General features: G+C 51.6%; 1 protein-coding gene across 1 annotated transcript in view; it reads right to left on the bottom strand.

Moving 5' to 3' along the window:
• The window catches only part of Stpg1 (sperm-tail PG-rich repeat containing 1), a 34431-nt gene that overhangs the window by 2968 nt on the left and 9411 nt on the right, over nucleotides 1–22052 (bottom strand). Inside the window, exons 4-7 of the mRNA XM_013033761.1 lie at nucleotides 16755–16925; nucleotides 10957–11065; nucleotides 7394–7559; nucleotides 1102–1292 (exon numbers count right to left, since the gene is read on the bottom strand). Coding sequence (XP_012889215.1) covers nucleotides 1102–1292; nucleotides 7394–7559; nucleotides 10957–11065; nucleotides 16755–16925 — 637 coding nt within the window. The remainder of the gene's footprint in view (nucleotides 1–1101; nucleotides 1293–7393; nucleotides 7560–10956; nucleotides 11066–16754; nucleotides 16926–22052) is intronic.

Genomic DNA, 22052 nt, shown 5'->3' with positions numbered 1-22052 from the left:
CCGCCCCCGGCCCGGACAGCCCCGCCCACCCTGGCCCAGGCTCGGCTCCGGCCCCGCCCCTCGGAGTGTGTAGCTCAGGATTTTAGCCCCGGGTAGATCCCAATGGATCGACAAGGGAGTTCGCTGAAGCTCACACTGAGAGTGGTGACCCGGTAGACAGTCCCGGGACTCCTTCATCACCGACAAGGCCTGGGCGCTGGGCCTGGCCACTAATACCACAAGCAGCTGTGCACAGCTTCTCCCCAGGTCTTCCCTGTCGGTGAAATACCTTGCACTAGAGCAGTGACTTCATTTCACATATTTATTCGTTTATATATGGTAGTAGGTATTGCATTCAGGGAGCCAGGGCCCCAGTCTTTTTGCTTTTATCTTGCTTTTCTAATAGGGACTTGAACTGACTCCCAGGTTGGACTCAAACCATAATCTTCCTTGTCTCTACCTCCCAAGTAGCTGGAATTATAGGCATGAACTACTGTGCCCAGCCATATGTTAAAGAACAAGAGCTTTCCTGAGAAACTAACAAAAGCTACTGTCTTCTTCCTAAAAACAATAAAAACAAAAACAAAAGCTATCTAACCACTCCCAATTTGTAGACAAATCAGTCTCTCTCTGCTCCAAAGCCAGCCACTCTTTGACTTTTTTTTTTGTCTTTTGTCAGTTATGGGGCTTGAACTCTGGGCCTGAGCACTGTCCCTCAGCTCTTCAGCTCAAGGCTAGTGCTCTACCACTTGAGCCACAGCACCACTTCTGGTTTCCTGGTGGTTCATTGGAGATAGGAGTCTCACAACTTTCCTGCCCAGCCTGGCTGGATCCTCAGATCTCAACCTCCTTAGTACTCAGGATTACAGGCATGAGCCACTGGCTCACCTTTGCAGGCTTCACTCATGGATCCCTGGCCTGTATCATCTTCAAGAGCCTATTCACTGTAAAAATCCAAAATCCTTTTATACTCTGAGACAGAGAACTGATATCTCTTGTATGTAGCCCCATCCCCAGCCTCTGTGGCAGATAGCCTATAAGTCAGCGGGTTTCGATGACCTAGAAATGACAAACATTCCCAGAAGATTTAGACTATACAATCATTTAGAGGCATTCTCTGACCTGGGCCAGGCATGCCTGACTGGGACCGAATCTCTGTCCACCGGCTGGTGTTGGACACGAATGATGCACTGGAGATATACTGCTTGGCAGGGCCTTCATAGTCCACGATATCGTACTGACCAGGGCCTGGGAGAGGCGGCTTCGGGGGCAGAGGCAGAGGCTGAGCTGAGAAGTTCAGGATGGGATTCCGCCTTGGAAAAAGATAAAATAGGAAGATATCAGTATTATTGTCTACTGGAGAAACATGGAACCACAGCCAAGGCTCACTTGGGCTGAGGGGCTAGGGGAGACTTGCTCATGGACCTATGCAGAGCTGTTTCCACTGCTTGTGAACCTTTGGGACCCCTGGGGCTCAGTTTCCTCTCATGCCCAAGGGTGATCATAGCAGTACCTGCTTTGTAGCTTGTTGTCAGGGTTAAATAAGACAGTGTATTTGAATAAAACTGGGCACTCAGGACCAGTCCTGGCCCCCAGTGGGAGTTCATAGTATCTTCTAGCTGTTGAGCTAATCAGAATGCATTGATCACATCTACCAACTGGTAGTGCTTACCTGGTGGCCTTGGTGATTGACTTGTAATGTCTGCCATGGCCAGAGAAGGGCAAGAGTCATCCCACATGGGCAGGGTCCCTATCCCACAATGAGAAGATCTCTAAAGACCATTACAGCATTGGTGATCTGGAATCCTGCTAAAACACTGGGCTGGGAATGTAGTGGTCTCTGCATGATATTAACTACATCAACACTGGAACCAGTACTTGAGTCTAAATCTTCTAAGTGATTCATTCTGGGACTCCATTTTCCCACCTGTTAACTGAGGGAGTAGGATAAAATGACCTTTGGGGTCTCTTTCAACTCTGACCATGTATTGGGTCTTTCAACTCTGACCATGTATTGGGTCTTGATGCACAGGGCCCTAGATCACCAGGCATCCTTGGGGCTCTCGGGCACCCGGGCCCCTCGGCCACCACACAGCGGGAAGGGCTGCCTCACACCTAGAGCTTCTTCCTTCAAGGTTTCTCACCGAAAGGAGCTGGAAGCTTCTCAATGCACAGTGGCCCAGACAGCACGCCTCATTTCAGAGCCCAAAAGACGCACAATGATTCCTCCTCCCTTGACTGCTTTGGCCCACCTTTTTCTCAAACCCAAAGAGCCAGGGACCAAGAAGTCTACTGAAGCCCCCGTCACTGTGTGAGGGCGGGACTACAGGCTTGGAGGGGAGAACTCGCCCCACCGCAGTACCCAGGGAGGAACTGGATGTAGGATTCATCAGTAGCCTCCTTCCTCATAAACCAGCACTGCCTTCTCCGTGGTCTGGGTCTGGTACCCCTTCCCAAGCACCCCAGAAATTTGATAGGTGTATGACTGGTCTCCCTGACCAGTCTGAGGCTGGAATCGTCCTATGAAGTCACTGTCAGTCTGAGTCAGCCCATGATGCTAGCCCCCACTTTGTTCTTGATGAAAACCACGAGGTACCTGCTCCCCTGAGCATGGTCAACAAGCAGCGGAGCAGGCTAAGCCCCAGCCCTACCAGCACTCTCGGCCAAAGTGGGCTAGAGCAGCCCCTTCCTGCACTCCAGCACTGCTCAGCGCCCTCCTCCCAATGCTAGGGGTCCTCAGAGAACATGGGCCTACCAGGCATTCTTGGGAGTCCAGGCTGCTGTGTTCAAGGACACAGACCCGGATGTCCTCCGGGTGTCCATGGCCCCAGTGCAGATGCACTCCCCGACAGCTCTGCGTCTGGATGTCCCTTCCTCATTCCTTGTGTCCCTGGCTTCCCTAAGCCTGTTCCTTTGTAAAATGCCAGACACCAGTGGCTCATACCTGTTATCCTAGCTACTCAGGAGGCTGAGATCTGAGGATTATGGTTCAAAGCCAGCCTGGACAGGAAAGTCTATGAGACTCTTATCTCCATCAGAAAACTGGAAGTGGTGCTGTGGCTCAAGTGGTAGAGCACTCACCTTGAGCTGAAGAGCTGAAGGACAGCGCCCAGGTCCAGAGTTCAAGCCCCATGACCAATAACAACAACAACAACAACAAAAATGGTGGGTGGTGGGACCTGGGATGGTCAGGGAGATGAGCAGCTTGCCCCGTGTTACTCTCTTCACAGGGCTTCTGTTGGCAGAGAGTTTAAGACTCTGCACTGAGAGTACACAGGGACCAATTCCTGGTGGGCAATTGTGGAAATCTACCCTGGAAGGGCCAGCAGGCAAGAAAGGGCATAGTAGGGACACCGTGGGGAAAGAGGGAGCCCCATAGGAAGGGAGGACAGACAGACACCAGGAGACAGACGCCCGGCCCCTCTGACGCCTTCAGCCTCCAGCCCCCTGTCACCTGTGGGATGGTCAAGTCCCCCCATCTCTACCACAGAAAGCTCCTGTGTGGCCACTCCATGAAGCCTAGTTGCCTGACCTGCCCCCACATCCCCTTCTAGGGCCAAGAAGCCCTTCCTCCACTCTTTCACCACCCCTGCAGGGACCCTCCATGGGTGACCTCTGGAGGGAGATGGACCCAGTGTGGTCACTACTGGTGAGGTGACCAGAGGGGGCCCCTGTGAAGGCTCTGGTCCCATAGCACATATTTCCATGCTTTCTTGTGTGTGTGTGTGTGTGTGTGTTGGTCGTGGGGCCTGAATCCTGGGTCTGGACGCTGTCCCTCAGCTCTTCAGCTCAAGGCTAGCACTCTACCACTTGAGCCACAGCACTACTTCCGGCTTTTTCTGTTTATGTGGTGCTGAGGAATCGAACCCAGGGCCTCATACATGCAAGGCAAGCGCTCTACCACTGAGCCACCTTCCCAGCCCCAGATTTCCACACTCTCTGTGTGAAGCCAGCAGGGTCCCAGACGCCGCTGGCCCTCATGCGGGGCTGATGGCTGGTGTCCCAGTAGGAGCCAGAAGCTCAGGGGCAGTCAGACAAAAAGTCAGACAGACAAAAAAGCCAGCAGCTCAGGGGCACTGTGACCCGGAAGTCTTCTCCAGGATGCGGCTGCTGAGTGACAAAGGGCAAAGTCAGCCCTGCCCCAAGGAAGCAAAGCATCCATCAAAGGCTCAGATTTGACCCACTGGGGTTAAGGGTGTTGGAAGCTTCCAGTAAACATCCTGGGGGAGTTACACTCTCCCAGACACAGGATCCCTATGGGGAGGGGGTTCCCAGGCCTGGGGGGGGGCGGGTGGTGGAAATAAAGGCAGCTGACCAGCAGGGAGGGGATGTAGTATCTGGTCCTGGGTGGGTGGTGGGTGACAGATGACTTTTCTTGGGAAGCTGCATCCCCTGCCTTGCTTGTAATTAGTCTGCGGGAGCAGGGACTGTGAGGGTGTGAGATATGATGTAATTGCCAGAGTTGGAGCCCAGCCCGGGCCTTGATCCTGGGGCTCCAGCTGTGACAGGACAGCAAGCCTGTGCAAACCCAGTGGCTTAAACCTCCAGGAAGTGGATGAAGGGCGTTTCTTGTCCTGGCTGCGAGAGCGAGTCGGAGGGCCGAGCTGGGAGGGCCTGCCATCTGCAAAGCCCTGAGCAGGACTCGCCCTCCGCCTCTGAGTCACCACGGCGGGTCCCGGGGACCTGCAGGGCCTCCACAAGGGAAAGCTTGTGACACTCGCTCCGCTTCTAAAGACACCGTGGAAGCCCGTAAATCCTCTCTGCTCTGAGTCAGTGCGGTGGCCGAAGCCCGGCCACGGGGTACAGAGCCAGGCCCCGGCACAGCACCTGACCTCCCAGGTCCCTGGCCGGGTCTGAGTGAGGGTGACCGCGGGCACAGCCGCCCTCCGAAGCTGGACACCCGGGCACAGGGGCCTCGCTGCCCTGCACAAACATGAAGTCTGGAGGCAGACGCCCTCCAGGCCGGCGACAGCGTCTTCATCATTCCCTTCATCATTTGGCCTACAAGGGCAGATGCGTCTCTTTCTTGTAGTCCACAGTGTCATGTTCTTGCTTTGTCAGTAAAGCCTGGGGTTCCTCCGCTTCCTCTTTTCCATGTATTTTGTCTTGTTTTCCCGAGATGGGGATCTTGCTTCGTAACCCTTAAAGATTCTCCCGCCTCTGCCTCCCGAGGGCTGCAATTTGTACAGAGGTGCACTGCCATAAACAGCTCCGGTTCCATTTTGAAATGTGCATTGTGCACTTCCCCCTCTCCCCGCCCCCCCCCGCCCCATCAGTGGTCCAGGCTGGCTCTGATGACTTCTCTGTGACAAGTGTCAGGGTCCTGAGAGCAAAGAACCTGAGCTAGGAGACACTGGGTCTCACAGCACCCTCTCCTGCAGGCCTTGTCAGGTCCTTTAATGTGCCAGACCCCCACCCCCAGCCCACCCCAGGGACTGTGGATAGTATACCACAGCCCCCAGCCATTCTACCAGGATCTCTTCATTCCAGATGGCTCAAAAAGGCCATGCCACTGCACTGTCCCACCCGGTACCCCTGGGCTGTCTGTGGCGAGGACCTGGGGCCTGTATGAGCCAGCACTGCTGCCTGCTTTCCTGAGGTCGGTCCTGGATGGGCCTGGCTCAGAGGTTGGGTGCCCCGCTGACCTGAGGCTTCCAGTGTCCAGCTGTGACCCAGGACGCCAAAGGGCAGCTGACGGGACTGTCAGCACCGTGACAATGACCGCCACTGCTCCTCCAAACTGAGCAAAGGCCAAAAAGCCATTTCTCTTGGAAAAACTGTAAGAACTTGAGTGTGGTCCACTCTCCTACCCAGTTTCAAAGTTTCCTTGACGAAGTTTCCAGAGTCAGACTCAAGTCCCACCAGTCCATGTCTTAATACATCCACAGCCAATGGAGTGATGTCAGCTATACTAAGAATAATAACTAGAAGTCTGGGGGGGGGGGGGGAGATCACAGGTGTGAGTGACCAGCAGCCTGGCTTGTCTCCACTTTTATTTTTTTTTAAGCTGAGTTAATATTAAGTCACCATTTGGCCCTACTGTGCACCTAAATATAATTTTAATTCTGAAAGCAACCTTACGAGACACAAATAGCTCACACTTTTACTTTACGTGGGTAGAAGGTTCAGAAAGGTTTGCCCATGACCCAAGATCGCACAGCATAAAAACAGCAGAGCCAATAGGACTCATTCACACCCAGTGAGACCAAAGGAAGACTCTCTTAGGGGAGGAGCACAAAGGTGCAAAGCCTCTGTGTGTCTGATCATATAAAATAATATCTATCAAAATGAACTCCAGGAAGAGGAAACAAGAGGTTTGTTCTCTGTTGTTGTTGTTTTCTTTTTGTCTTGTTTGGTAGTTTATCTGTCTTGGGAGGGGGACGGGAGGGGGAACAAATGCAGCAGTGGTCCTCACTAGACACTGTGCTGAAAATGAACTCTACAACTTGTGGATGGGGCCAGGAGGGAAAAACTGAGCATGAGGGAAGAGGTGACATTGTCCAAAAAGGAAATGCATCCATCACCCGACTGGTGTAACTGTACCACCACCTTTACAAGAACAATTTAAAAATATTTACAGACTGGAAGCGAAGCTGCGGTTCCAAGTAGTAGAGCACTAACCTTGGGTGAAAGAGCTCAGGGACAGCGCCCAGGCCCCAAGTTCAAGCCCCACGACCAACCAAGAAAAAAAATTACAAAAAAATAACAGAAATGGTGTTGTAATATGTTTGTAACTTTAACTACGTATCACTATCCTATTATACTGTGAAATTTATGTAATCATTTAATCTCAGTAAGACATTAGTATAAAAAAAAGAAGTGGTACTGTGTCTCCAAGTGGTAGAGCACCAGCCTTGAGCAAAAGAGCTGAGGGACAGTGCCCAGGCCCTGAGTTCAAGACCCATGACTGACAAATACATTTATCAGAGCCAGAGTTTTGGTCCAGCAGGTGTGATCAGCCTCCCTGGTTCTGTGTGTCCTGTCAGACTGGTTAGAACAGTGGAACAAGGCCAGCGCCCACCAAGTGCAGATTCATGATGACTTGAGAAACTTCCAGACAGTCCTCAGCAGGGTCCTGGGGAGCCTAAGTTAGCTGTGTGGACTCAGGAAAACCCCTCTGCTTTTTCCTCTATCAAGTAAGAGTAAGTATTCCTACAGCAGGGCTCATAGGATAATTAGGCGAACCTTTAAGTTCCTAGCACACAGCGGTCTTCAATCAACACCATGTATTCACCAAGTATTAACTGAGCACCTATTACATGCTCTGGGCCCCAAGAGTTTGGTAGAACAAGTGAAATCCCTCCTCATTCTGTCCAGGCACTGACTGGCCAAAAAACAAACAAAGGAGGAGGGAGGAGGAGGAAGAGGAAGAGGAGGAGGAGGAATAATAATAATAATAGTAATCAGGACTCACGGAATCTGGGCTTTTTTCAGAACTTTGGTGTGCTCATTCGGGTTGTAATAGCCAGGCCCCGGGCCTGAGGCGTGCAGCTTGACTCCACGATCAGTTTTCGATTTGAAACAAGACATTAAAGTCTTGGGCGACTCCTTCACAAGGGACTCGTTGACATTGTAATGCCCTAAACAGAAAGAAACAGGAGCACGGAATGAGGGGCTCTGCTTAGCTTCCTCCCCTCCCCACACATCCAAGGCCGCCTTGGCTAGGGGGCAGCCTCCCTGAGGAGGCCCAGGGTGCAGAGGGCTGAGCCGGGGGATGGGGGGAATGAGGGGAGACAGAAGGCCAGGGGAGACTCAAAGTCGCATTCCCTGTGGTGGGGATGCAGGCTGTGTCTGCGGGTGCCCGTGGCTGGCACCCCCTCCATTCTCCACACAGGGCACTAAATAGTTATTAATGCCAGAGGCTGTGCACCAACCAAGGACAGGACGGGGCTCAGCTGGGCCCAGCGGCCGGTCCCACACGCACCACAGCCACCCTCCAGGCCACGCCGCGTGGTAGGAAGTGGGAGGCGTTCTTGGACACCATGCGGATGGATGTCGCCCAAGTGACAAGTAATTATGGTAAAGGGAAAGTTCCAGATGCCAGGCCACACACAGCAGTAGCTGTGGGCAGTGCCAATGCCTGATGCCCACGTCGCAAGGCAGGGCTGTGGGAGGGGTGGCTAAGCGGGAAGCCTGCAGGCCGTGAGACAGAGCAGGAAATTAAAACCCAAAGGTCAGTGTGCCAGAGGACACAGCTGGGTTAAAGCAGACTGGAATCCAGAAACATCCATCATACACACATGCATGTGTGTACATACACACACGCGTGTGTGCACATATACACATACATTTTAAAATGGCATGTGTGCATGCAGAAAACTAGAACCTTTGGGGGAAATAATGGCACTGTGAGTGAGGAAAGTATTTCCAGTTTTCTAAACTTTATACATTTACTTTTTATTGTTCTCAGTCGAGTTTGCTTCTCCATTACAAAGTACAAGATGGGGGTCAGAGCAGCGGGGCATCCTGGCGGGGGGGGGGCGGCGGTGTGAAGGAAGGAGATGCAGAAGAAGAATCACTCTGTGCTGAGGGGCAGTTTAGTAACAAACATCAAAACCTTAGGTATTAGCCGGGTGCTGGTGGCTCACACCTGTAATCCTAGCTACTCAGGAGACTGAGATCTGAGCATCATAATTCAAAACCAGCTCAGGTAGGAAAAGCTTGTGATATTCTTATCTCTAAGCACCAAAAAACCAGGGGTAGAGCAGAGACTCAAGTGGTAGAGTGCCAGCCTTGAGTGAAAAGCTCAGGGTAAGAAAAAACAGGGGGGCTGGGGAGGCGGCTCAGTGGTAGAGTGCTTGCCTTGCATGCATGAGGCCCTGGGTTTGATTCCTTAGCACCACATAAGCAAAAAGAAAAAAAGCCAGAAGAGGCGCTGTGGCTCAAGTGGTAGAGCGCTAGCCTTGAGCTGAAGAGCTGAGGGACAGCGCCCAGGCCCAGAGTTCAGGCCCCACGACCCAAAAAAAAATACTCATTACCTGACTTATATAACTGTAATCCTGCTGATGTCTCCTATAGAATAACAATTAAAAAAAAAAAGTTCAGGGACAGCACCCAGGCCCTGAGTTCAAGCCCCAAAACGAGAAAAAAAAATCTTTAGATATTTATAAACCTGGACTAGGAAGGTGGCTCAGGGGTAGAGTGCTTGCCTTGCATGTATGAGGCCCTGGGTTCAATTCCTCAGCACCACATAAGCAGAAAAAGCTGGAAGTGGTACTGTGGCTCAAGTGGTAGAGCGCTAGCCTTGAGCTGAAGAGCTGAGGGACAGCGCCCAGGCCAAGTTCAGGCCTCACGACCGACCCAAAAAAAATTTTTTTAAATGAATAAACCTATGCCTTAGCAATTCCACTTGAAGAAATTTACATAAAAATTATTGTAGCTGCAGTGGGGATCGAACCCAGGTCCTTGCACACGCTAGGCCAGTGCTCCACTGAGTTACCTATCTCTAGCAGAAAGTCACCTTTTGTTTTTCTCTCCTAATTTTTCCTAGTACTGAAAATTGAACCCATACTCATAGGCCTCATACTCATAGGCAAACACTTTCCCTCTTGAGCCCGGCCTCCAGCTCAGGAAGTAATCTGAATCATGCTAGCCGCCAGGAATGCTGCCCTGGCGACATCTACACACAAGAGTGCTCAACTTGAAACCACCTGATTTCTAGGGAGATGACACTCATTCCCTGATTTATGCACTCACCACAGGATAGAATACTATGCAGCCACTAAAAATGATGTTTTGGAAAGATTTTCAACACGGTGAAAATATATGCTTAAATTTTTAATGCCAGATGTCTACATCCTTGACAATATTGGCCCATGCTCTTTCATAGATCAATATATTTCAAAAACCTATTTTATATATGCCAGAAAATAAACATATACATATATATTGGGGGTTTGAAGTAGCAAGTGTGGATCTGGATGCGTCTGGATTGCAATCTAGCCTGTGGGACCCTGGGCTATGATCTGCATAAAGTCATAGGGGAACATGGGGTGCTCCACGGGGGGGGGGAGGGGAAAGGGGAGGCAGGGGGGGAGCCACTTGAAAGGGCCAACACCCACACAGCCCTGGCACAGAGCGAGGCTGGGCAGGTGCCAGGAATCCCCTCCCGCTCCTGCTTTGTCAGGGTCGCTGGGGGCCCTCAGGGTCCAGGAGCAGGCCCCTGTGGCTAGTGCAGGGTGCACACATTTCAGGCCTCTGCTCTCCTGTAGAAGCAAACCAAGGAGGAGGGGCTGTGGGCGGACGATGCATGGTGGGCGGTGGCTGAACCCCAGGCTGAGCCGCTCAAGCTGTTTTTGTTTCTCAGCCTCACTGGGATCCTCTCAACTTTAATCAGTCACAGTTTTCCCCACGCCCTTGTGATGGCCTGGGAAGCCCAGGCTCTGGGGCAGGCAGGGGTGAAGCAGAAGGGTCTTCAGGGCCTCCTGGGCCAGAGAACAGGCCACGGGCTCCAGCTTGAACGCCTAGCAGCCCAGGTGGCCCACACTTCCCCAGCCCCAGCCCACGGGCACCTGCTGGCTCTGATCTGGCCCAGTGACGGGTGGGAGCTGCCACCTCCTCGGAAAACCAGGGCTGAGGGCGTGGGCCTGGGAGGGCGAGGCTGGGTGAGTGGGAACGAGGTGGAGAGCCTCTGTGTGGGGAGACCGGGCTGGGCCCCATCCAAGCACCTGGCTGTGTGGTCATCCCAGCTACAACACACACAGGCATGCACCCACAGGCATGCACACGCATGCACACATGTGCATGCACACATGCACACGCACACACAAGCCCTTCAGCAGCCTGGGATGGGGCATAGAATTTGTACCCTTTGGACCTGGGAGGTGGGGTGAGGTTCCCTGGGGGGGAACCCTCAGCTGCTGCTCCCCCTCCTCCCCTTCCTCCCCCTCCTCCCCTTCCTCCCCTTCCTCTTTGTCCCTCTCCTTCCTCCCAAAGCCCAGCTCTGGGAAGCTCAGCGCTCAGCAGCAGGCAGCTTACCTGGGGCCGGTGCCCGTCTAGCAATGTGGAAAAATTCTCTTGGTGTTTTTGACATAAACCCCGCCCGGGCAGAGACATTGTTTTTCTGCCTGCAGCAGGCGATGGAGGCCTGGGGGAGACAGAGAAGGGGAGAGAAAAACATACAGGTGGACCCAGGGCCGCCCCTGCGTGTCTAGGTCACACTGTGTTTGAGTGAGTGGTAAATTAGGGCCAGAAAAAAAAAAAAGAAAGAAAGAAAGAAAGCCAGGCGCTGGTGGCTCCCACCTGTCATCCTAGCTACTCAGGAGGCTGAGAGCTAAGGATCACGGTTCAAAGCCAGCCTAGGCAGGAAAGTCCATGAGACTCTTATTTCCAATTAACCACCAGAAAGTTGGAAGTGGTGCTCAGCTCTTCAGCTCAAAGCTAGCACTCTACCACTTGAGCCACAGCGCCACTTCGGGCTTTTTCTGCTTATGTGGTGCTGAGGAATCGAACCCAGGGCCCCATGCATGCAAGGCAAGCACTCTACCACTAAGCCACCTTCCCAGCCCTCACCTCTCTTTCTGACATGAGCTACAAAGGTCTTTGGGCAGTGCCTTATGCCACTGCCCCTGCCCAAGTGATCTGGGATCCACTCCCCAAGGGAAGGCCCAGTGATCCCTGTGGCTGGAGGACAGCACCCAGACACTAAACCAGATTCCCTGGCCTCGGCTGAGGCCAGACTGTGTGGCCGAAACCCAGGCTTTTAGCCTTTTTGAACCTGCATTTTCTCATCTGTAAGAGGGAGCCTGTGGCCTTCAGGCTGCAGGGCACAGGCAGGCAGGGTGCTCCATAGAAGTCGCCCAAGGAAGGTGGGTGGAGCTTTGCTCATGGGTAATGCTAGGCACACAAATTATCTTCTTTACCTTTTCTTTTCTTTTGGGTGGTACGGAGGATTGAATTTAGGACCTCATGCTTGCTAAGCTGGCATTAAGCCACACCTCTAACCCCTTTTGGCTTTTGGTTGTGATCAAGGGAAGGTCTTGCTTTACGCCCAGGGTCAGCCTGAGCTGTGATCCTCCTGTTTGTGCTTTCCTGTGTTGCAGGGAAAGACTGGAGCGTAGCACTGTGTAACTGGGATGGTAGGCACCTAGCCATTGGTTGTGATGGAGTCCTGTGAACTTTTATGCCCAGCTGGCCTCAAACCATGATCCCCCCATCTCTACCTCCCAAGTGGGTAGGATTACAGGCTTGAGCTGTTGTGCTTAACCGTTTTATTTTTCCATTATTTCTGACCCCCCTGACCCTACCCTGACCTCCCCCCAGCTGCATTCCTCAACTGTTTAAACAGTCCTATCAACGTGGCATCGGGCACACACAGGAGAGAGCCACCGTGTTTAAGATTGGCATCAGAGTTGCAAGCGCTTCCTTGTCTCTAGAAAATAAAATTTCTGGCCAGTCCACACAATATACATTTGCGAGAACATTCGTCGTTGCACTCAGAACTCTAAAAATAGTAGAGGGGAAAAAAAATAAATAAACCGCTGGGATTGTTCTTCTGTTCCACATGAATCACTATAAATATTTCAAATGCCAGCTTGCAGGCCGCCTCCGGTCCCCATTAGATAACAGAGGTAATAAAATGTGTGCTCTGCTCCCTGCCAGTATTTACTGAATGAGGGAAACTATTTGATAGAACCAGGAGGGTTTGCTTTTTTTTTTTTTTCTTTTTCCCTGTGATACTCTTTGGTTAAAAAAAAAAGTTTCTTGAGAAATGCAGATGGCATTTTGATTCTGTATTGACAAAGGTGGAGGAATTTGGTTTTTCCCAGGGTGCAGGGAGACAGACCAGGCTGCACGCAGAGAGGGCAAATAAAGAGGCCAGATGGACAGGCTAATTACTGGACGGGAGCACAGCCAGGTCGCAGGCAATAATCACCCAATGCCGGGGACACTCCCAGGGCTCTGAGTAGGATGGGGGCCCTGGTGGGGGGGGCCAGGGGGAGGGGGAGGCGGCTAGGCATCCAGAGCTCAGAGCAGCCAGCGGTGTGGCTAACAGGATTAGGCCTCTACCCCTGGCTGGCTGATGCTGCCCTGGCTCTCCCGCTGTGATGGGGGTGGGGAGGGGGACTGCTTGCAGACAAAACAGGATCTCAGCTTTATTCTCCACCTCTGGGAAAGGGGGCGGGGTCGGTTGCACACTGCCGTTCCGGGCCATCTGGGGGTGGGGGGAAGGGGAAGGCATCGTTAGGCAGCTACACCTGGATGGGGACTGGGAGGGGAGAGGGCAAACTGACGGGAGGGAGGGGCATTTAGACCCTGAAAGAAATCACACCTGGCTCTCGAAGCAAGTCTATGAAGGATTTCTGTTATCTACCCCTGGGACATGTTTTCTGATGAACTGCGTTACTTTTAGGATCATACTAAAATTTTTTTTAAAACCCCAAACACTAAAATTGATTTATTGGCAGAAGTGTACAACTCTCTCTCTCCCTCTCCCTCCCACCCTGCCTCTCTCCCTCCCTCCCTCCCTGTTGTGAGGCTTGAACTCTAGGTCTGGGCACTATCCCTCAGTTCTTCAGTTCAAGGCTAGCACTCTACCACCTGAGCCACAGAGCCACTTCTGGTTTTCTGGTGGTTTATTGGAGATAAAAGTCTCACCGACATTCCTGCCTGGGCTGGCTTTGAACTGTGATCCTCAGATCTCAGCCTCCTGAGTAGCTAGGATTACAGGCGTGAACCACCAGTGCCCAGCTTCTCTCTCTCTTTCCTTCTTTCTAGCAGTACTGGGTTTGAATTCAGGGCCTCCAGCTTGCTTCACTTTGTTGTTTGGCTGATGTCCTACTACTTGGGCCATGCCTCCAGCCTGGGTTTTGTTTAGTTTTGTTTTTAATCAAAGATGGGAGTCTCACAGACTTTTTTTTTGCCCAGGCTGACCTCAAAACATGATCCTCCAGATCTCAGCCTTCAGAGTTGGTAGGATTACAAGGGTAAGCCATTGGTGCCAAGCTCAGCAGCACAAAACTCTGACTTGGACAGTGGCCATTTCTACAGGGTAAGGCATCTCTCCCTGGCTGGCAGCACCCAGGGACCACTGCTGGACACCAGGGATGCCCTACAGAGCACACAGGACTGGGGGAGGGTGGGTGGCACCCTTCCTGCCTGTTTATCTCCCGGGGACCCTCAAATGGCAGAGGTGCAGCGGCCCTGCATCTCCATTACTGCTTTCTCGGGCCACACTGTCCCGTGGACAGCCTCTTTGCTGAGCTCCCTGAGCCTGATCAAAACCCAGGCTTCCATCATTCCCCTTATAATCGGTGTGCCAGCAATGGGGCGTGAACACAGGGCCCTGACCTTCCACTTGGCTTTTTCCGCTCAAGTCTGGTGCTCTACCACTTGAGCCACACCTCCACTTCTGGCTTTTTGGTAGTTACTTGGAGATAAGAGTCTCACAGACTTGTCTGCCTGGGCTGGCTTCGGACCTCGCTCCTCAAATCTCAGCTTCCTGAGTAGCTAGGATTGCAGGCAGGAGCCACCACAACTAAGCCCAGGAGCTGTTTTTTGAAAGTAAGGTACCTCACGCCCACTTCCACCAAGGACACAGCTCCATCTCCTTCCCTAGGGTCTTCAGGAACAGGCCTGCCTGGCCTACCCTTCTCCTACCGCCTTATACTCCAGCCCTATTTTCTTCTGAGCTAAGCTCCTTGTTGTCCCAGGACCTTTGCACATGCGAGTCCTTCCACTTTTTCCTCAGTCATTGGGTCTCAGCCTCTGAGGCTTCTCTGCCCACCAAGGGCATGGTACTGCCAACCTCTGGTGCCCCTACATGAGCTGTCTCGGGCTTCGAAGGTTTGTCTCCTTCAGAGCTGACCGCCGTTGGTTTGCTCCTTCACTGGCTTTTGTCTAAGCAGATCTGCCAGTGGTCCACAGGGCCAGGTCAGCGTGACCCCTCCCCCAGCTTCCCACCCGACCACCAAGGCAAATGACGCCACCCAGCTGGCCGTGTGAGGCCACGCCTCCTCTCCCATGAGAGCGGGAATCAGAGTCCACGCCATGGATGCTTGAGGGTATTAAGGGTGATGAATAAACCAGCGCCTGATTCCTGAGAAGCATATCACTATTATCATCATCACCATCACCATCATCACCACCATTATCATCACCATTGCCACCATGATCACCACCATCAACAACATCACCACGATCGTCACCATCACCATCATTTCGCCACCATTACCATCGCCAAGATTATCACTACCAATCATCACCATCATCATCACTCTCACCATCACTCTCACCATCATCACTATTGTCACCTGAAGCATAATCATCACATCACCATTATCACCATCCCTACCATCACCACCATCACTATCACCACCGACACCACCAACACCACCACCATCGCCATCATTATCTTCAGGCTCTCATTACCCCAGGAGGACCTCGTAGATCCACCCTGCCAAGGAGTGTCACCAACTGCCTGTGGCTTTCACCCCTGGAAATATTACTGTTCAAAATTAAGATGTACAAGCCGGGTGTCGGTGGCTCACGCCTGTAATCCTAGCTACTCAGGAGGCTGAGATCTTAGGATCGAGGTTCAAAGCCAGCCCAGGCAGGAAACTCCATGAAACTCTTATCTCCAATAAACCACCAGAAAACCGGAAGAGATCCTGTGGCTCAAGTGGTAGAGCGTTAGCCTTGAGTTGAAGAGCTGAGGGACAGTGCCCAAGCCCAGAGTTCAAGCCCCATGACCAACAAAAAAAAAAAAAATTAAGATGTGCACTATGTACAAAATATGCACTGATTCAAAGACTATAAGAATCTTCCTAAAATAACTGATCAATGATGGTATTTTAGATCTAGTGGACTAAATAAACACTGGAAATCCATTTCACCCCCTCCTCTTTATTTTCTGTTTTGTTCTGGTTTAAACTTCCAGCCTGGGTCTCACCACTTAGCCCTGGCTAGCCTCTCAATCCTCCTGTCTCAGACCTCATGGTGCCTGGATTATCTGTGTGTGCAGTATGCCTGGACCTCATTTTTGCTTTTAAGTGTGACTTCTAGAAAAATTTAAATGACATAGCTAGCTCCAATTCTGCTTCTACTGCAGCACTGGCCTGGCCGGCAGTTACGTGCTTCGAGCACTTTATAGTTGATTTAGTCAATCAGACAAAGTGGGCAGTCTTTGTAGTCAGAAATATTACAAAACAGAGGAAAAGAGCTAGGTACCAGTGGCTTCCGCCTGTAATCCCAGCTACTCAGGAGACTGAGATCTGAGTATCTAGATTCAAAGCCAGCCTGAGCAAGAAATCCATGAAACTCTTATCTCCAATTAACTGCCCCAAATCCAGAAGTGGGGCTATGGCTCAAGTGATGATACAGCACTAGCCATGAGTGAAAAGACTCAGGGACAGCACCCAGGCCCTGAGTTCAAGCCCTATTAATGGTGCACACACATGCACGTACATGTACACACATACACACACACACATACATATAGACACAAAACTAATAAGGAGCAATGTCTGCAGGTAAGATGTGGAGCACTGTCCCACTGTTACAGATGAGAAAGCTGAGCAGGGCTAGGACAGGAGAGCTTGCCCTGAGCGCTACCCAGGGCACTGGGCTTCCTGCTGCTCTCCGCTGGCCTCTTTTCTCTCTGGGTTCTGAGATTCCCTTCAAGATTCTCTCCTGGCCTTAGGCACCATTAAGTAGGCAGTGATCCTCGCTGCCTGCCCCGCTACATTCAGAAGCTGTTCCTGCCCCCAACCCCTTCCCTGCTTCCAGTCAACTATACTCATGCATTGATTCATGCAGCAGGCATACGCTGTTCTTACATTATAGTAGTTTGGTGCAGGAGTTTCAAATTTGAGCGCTTTCATGAAGCTTGGCAGTTGGAACATGCTAGAGCAAGAAGTGCTGAAGTCTTTCTTCGATACAAACTCTGACGGGAGGGTGTACGCATTTGCTGCAGGATACTTAGAAATAATGGTCTTCAGCCTGGCACACTGGAGGGGGAAAGCAAAGGAGGCTGTGTTAGGGGTGCAGAGTCAGCTGAGAGGTAGGCCCCACACCAGGACCTCGGGAACTCTCTGAAAGGTGAGGCTGAGCGCATCATGAAGATAGATGGACCTCTGAAAGTTCAGGCCTACTTTGACTTGTGTAAACTCCTTCATGTTATTCTGCTTCTGAAATAATTTTGCAATTAATGCATTTCCACCCAATTACGCCTGACCTTGCGGCTGCTGGGTAATTTATTCAAGGGAATTTTGTTATTGGTGGTGGTGATGGTTGTGGGGCTTGAACTCATGGCCTGGGCTCTGTCCCTGAGCTCTTGTTTTGTTTTGTTTTGGGCAGTTGTGGGGCTTGACCGCAAGGCCTGGGTGCTGTCCTTGAGCTGTTTTGCACAAGGCTAGTGCTCTACCACTTTAAGCCACAGCTCCACTTCTGGTTTTTGAGTGGTTAATTGGAGATAAAGAGTCTCACGGGACTTTTCTGCCTGGGCTGGCTTTGAACCATGGTCCTTAGATCTCAGCCCTGAGTAGCTAGGATTACAGGTGTAAGCCACTGGTGCCCAAGTAAGTGAATAATTTAGACTTTCACCCCGACCCTGATCTCTCAACCCAAGCCCTCTTCTGAGGGAACCCTCTTGCCTTGCCTCTCAGAGCAACCCTCAGAACATCTTAAAGGCCTGGGGCTGCCCAGTGCACTCTGGCCACCGCACCCCCCCCACGACCATTTCCATGAAACCATACAATGAGTATGCCATTTCAACACAACCAACACCATGCTAAACTATGTTCAGGTAAAAGACAAACAGAATCAATGTTTGCCAGGTGAATGGGGACAAAAGCCATTGAAACTGGCGTTGATAACATCACCTCGCCCACAGAGAGTGTGGCTGGCACTGGAGTCGGAGAAAGCACAAGAAAATGTCCCATCACCCCATCACAGCCTGGGACTTCAAGCTTGGGAACATCACCCTGGACAGGGATCAGGAACGAGATGAACACCGGGAGGTGGGGGGCTGAGAGAGGGCACTGGTCCCTCACCCCACTCCACTCTGTGCTCTGTGGCGATGGTTCTGGGCCTGCTCTATGGACACCCATGGGGGTGGGGGGAGGGTATATGGTGGGTGAGGGCTCACCGCAGAGGAGTGTCCTCAGCCTGGGCCCAACCTGGGCCCAACCTGGGTTCCAGTCCCAACCTGGCCTCCTTCTCATGGCCAGGATTTGTTCCCACGCTGGTAGGTGCCTTGCCTTTGCTCTTTTGACCAACTGTTTTCCAAGTGCTTTTGCTGCGTTTGGTTTTCATGGCCACCCCGTGTGGTGGGTGTTATAAGGAACTCTGCTTTTCAGATGAGGAAACTGAGCTTTTGCAGGTAAAGTGGTATTGGCAACTCTCTCAGCCAGGCAGCTTGCCTCCACCCTGCAGTGGTAACAGGGCAGAGGCACGGCCCTGGACCACAGAAACCTTTTTCCATCATGAAAGTTGTGGGTGTACGTGTGTGTGTGTGTGTGTGTGTGTGTGTGTGTGTGTGTGTGCATGCGCGCGCGTGCGCACCAGCACTAGGGCTCTAGTTCACTTTTACACTCAAGGCTAGTGCTCTACCACTTGAGGCATACCTCCAACTTTTGGCTTGTTTGGTAGTTAATTGGAGATTCAAATCTCATGACCTTTCTGTCCTAGTGGGCTTCAAATCTAGATCCTCCAGATCTCAGCCTCCTGAGTAGCTAGGATTACAGGTGTGAGTCCCAAATGCCAACTGTGACTTTTTTTTTTTTTTTGCCTTAAAAGAATTATTTATTGGGATGGGAAGGTGGCTCAGTGGTAGAGCGCTTGTCTTGCATGCCTGAGGCCCTGGGTTCGATTCCTCAGCACCACATAAGGAGAAAAAGCCGGAAGTGGCACTGTGGCTCAAGTGGTAGAGAGCTAGCCTTGAGCTGAAGAGCCAAGGGACAGCACCCAGGCCCAGAGTTCAGGCCCCCACAACCGGCAAAAAAAAAAAAAAGAATTATTTATTTGGGGGGGAAAATGTTTAACAAAATTCCCCAGTCATAGCAGTTACATCAGATGCTGTAATAGGATTCGTTTCAGAAGACAGCCAAAGCCACACTCACTCACCCACACACCCCACCCTGGTGTGCCTGCCAAACCTGTGGTCTCCAGCCTGGCCACACACGGGCATTTATGAACCTCTTTCTGGCTGGTGTGAACGTCTCCAGGCCCACGCCTGCCACCACGGACATGGAGGAGGGCCTCCCAAGTCCCCACCCACCTGCCTCCCTCGGCCTCCTCCCAGGGAGTCCTGTGAAAAATCCCAGAGGAAGGATCTGGAAGTTATATTCACGAGGTGCTTTCTATCATTTGGGCTTAGAGAGATGACAGGTCCTCTCAAAAGGCTGGGTGTAGCTCTACTGACAGCCATGAGGAAGTTTCGGAGATTTATAGGGCCTCTGAGTTTCTTGGTCAGCCTCACCCTGTAACCATAGCCCTCTGACCATCGGGATTTCTCTCTGGTGCTTTAATTCTCTGAGACAATAGGATGTGGACATGGAGAAGGTGCTAAACGTGAAAGTCACTAGGAAAGGCGTGGAGAATGGCATTTTCTTCCGGGTCAGAAAGGAAATAGGCCAGATGTGGGCATCTCCTACCAGATCGGACCAACCACTTCAGGCCTCTGTCCAGTGATGTAAGAAATTCAGTGAAGTTCCAGAGCTATAGGAGGGAGGGCAGCTCAGGGGCTCCCTTCTTCTGAAGTTGGTTCTAATATATATATATATTTTTGGGGGGGGGTCCAGTTGTAGGGCCTGAACTCTGGGCCAGGGTGCTGTCCCTCAGCTCTTCAGCTCAAGGCAAGCGCTCTACCACTGAGCCACCTTCCCAGCCAGATGGTTCTAATATTTTTTTATTTGAACTCAGGGTTTCATACTTGCTAGGCAGGCACCCTACCATTAAGCCATGCTGCTAGCCCTTCTTTGGTACGGGTTATTCTGAGATAGGGTCTCACCTTTCGCCAGGCACTCACCTGGACTGCCCTCCCCCTAGGGGTCCTGAGTTGGAATGACAGGCCTGTACCACCATGCCTGCCTTCTTTTCAGTTAGACTCTCAAACGTTTTTTTGCGCTAGCTGGCTTGGAATCACAGCCCTCCTGATCATAACGCCCCTCGGAAGTGGGTTGACAGGTATATACCACTGTACATGGTTATCCAGTGAGAAGAGTCTAGAGCTGACTTTGAACTGTGATCCTCAGATCTCACTCTCCTGAGCAGCTAGGCTTACAGGTGTGAGCCACTGGCGCCTGGCTGAATTTTTCTTTTTCTAAAGGCCTAAAGGGCCTGATTAGCCTCAATTGTACTCCAGTCTCCTCTTGAGTCCCTTTTCCCCAAATGGCCCAGCCTTGGAACTTGCAAAGTGGCTGCAGGTAAAGCCTGGCAGGACAGGGACCGTGCGGCTCCCTCCAACGGCTCCCTGTCACCGGGCAGAGGAGCCGCGCTGCCACTGGGCCAGGCTGTCATGTTTATCATGTTTTGCAGTTTCACAGAGTGTTTGACTCACTGCGGTTTGCGGAGTGCCTCCAGGGAGTCTCCGCTTTTATGAGGCAACCAGAACGGAGGGGGACGTGCGCCGGGGCACAGTGAGCCGCCACCGCTGACTCAGGGCCACAGCTTGAGTCTCTCCTCCTAGGCCCGCACTGGGAAACACTTCTTTTCCCAGATTGCTTCTGGGTGTTTTTCTCTAGCGAGAGGTGAGGGGCGGGGGCAGAAAGTTGGCTGGAGGCCTGTCTGCCCTGTGAACTTGCTTGGGGCACATGCAACCTTGGGTGAACTGCAAGCCCTGTTTGACCTTGAATACGACTCTGCCCAAGTCAGCATCCAATACAGAGCAGCTACACTCAGTGTACGTTAAATAGTTCATTTGTGTAGTTTTACAATTTCAATTTCAACCAGGTGCTAGTGGTTCACGCCTGTAATCCTAGCTACTCAGGAGGCTGAGATAGGAAGATCACAGTTTGAAGACAGATTAGATTGACAAATCCAGGAGATTCTTACCTCCAAGTAACCAGCAAAAGCCAGGAGAGGAGGTGTGGCTCAAGTGGAAGAGTACCAGCCTTGAATGGAAATGCCAAGTGGAAGCTCAAGGTCCTGAGTTAAAGCCTTGGTACTGGAACAAAAATATGTGCATGCGCATGTGTGCGTGTATGTGTGTATATACACATGCGCGTGCACGTGTGTGAATTTCTATGTCAGGCATCGTAATAAATCTATTTGAAAGGCTTATTCTACTTAAAGAGACAAGGAGGCACCTATGCTTTGTGACTGTTTGAGTCTGGCTTTGCCTTCTTTCTCTCTTTTCTTCCTTAGTTTGGCTCTTTTCCCTGTCAAGAAAAGGACTACCAGGCTGAGGCTGTGGCTCACTGGGACAGTTTTTGCCGAGCATGCTGGAAGCCCTGGGTTCTAATCTTGCACATGAATGTGCACACGTGCGTGCACACACACACAAAGCCAGGGCCAGGGTCACCTCTTCCTGTAGCTATCTAATTACTAGCACCATCAGGGAGCAAAGCCCCCACAGGGAATAATTCAGGTGCAAAGCCTACTTTTCACTTCCTTCTTCTCAATCACTTGTGTAACCCAATTACTTTACACAAGTATAAAAATCATTGTGGAGCTTGGTGTCATGGCTCGTACCTATAATCCTAGCTACCCAGGAGGCTGAGATCTGAGGATCATGGTTTGAAGCCAGCCCAGGCAGAAAAATCCATGAAACTCTTATCTCCAATTAACCAAGCAAAAAAACCCCCTGGAGCTGTAACTCAAGTGGTAGTGTGCTAGCCTTAAGCAAAAAACCAAAACTAAACAAACAAACCAAAAAAACCCTCAAGGACATGCCCAGATCCAGAGTTCAAGTCTCAGAACTAGAAAAACAAATCATTTTGGTGCCACACATGGGAGAAGACCATCTTGCTGGCCTGGTAAGCTGGGTGGTCACACCGGGGTTTGGATGGCAGGGTCTGAATATCCCTGAGCTGCTCTTGGGCATCACGGGGCGGGGGGGCGGGGGAGTACGATAATACAGCTTAGCACCACAGGGCCCTGTTTACCTATGTGAGATCTGAGATGGGGACTGGGTC

Source organism: Dipodomys ordii, unplaced genomic scaffold (assembly GCF_000151885.1).
Source record: "Dipodomys ordii isolate 6190 unplaced genomic scaffold, Dord_2.0 Scaffold6, whole genome shotgun sequence".
Lineage (NCBI taxonomy): Eukaryota > Metazoa > Chordata > Mammalia > Rodentia > Heteromyidae > Dipodomys > Dipodomys ordii.
This window is presented reverse-complemented; position numbering and strand designations above follow the sequence as displayed.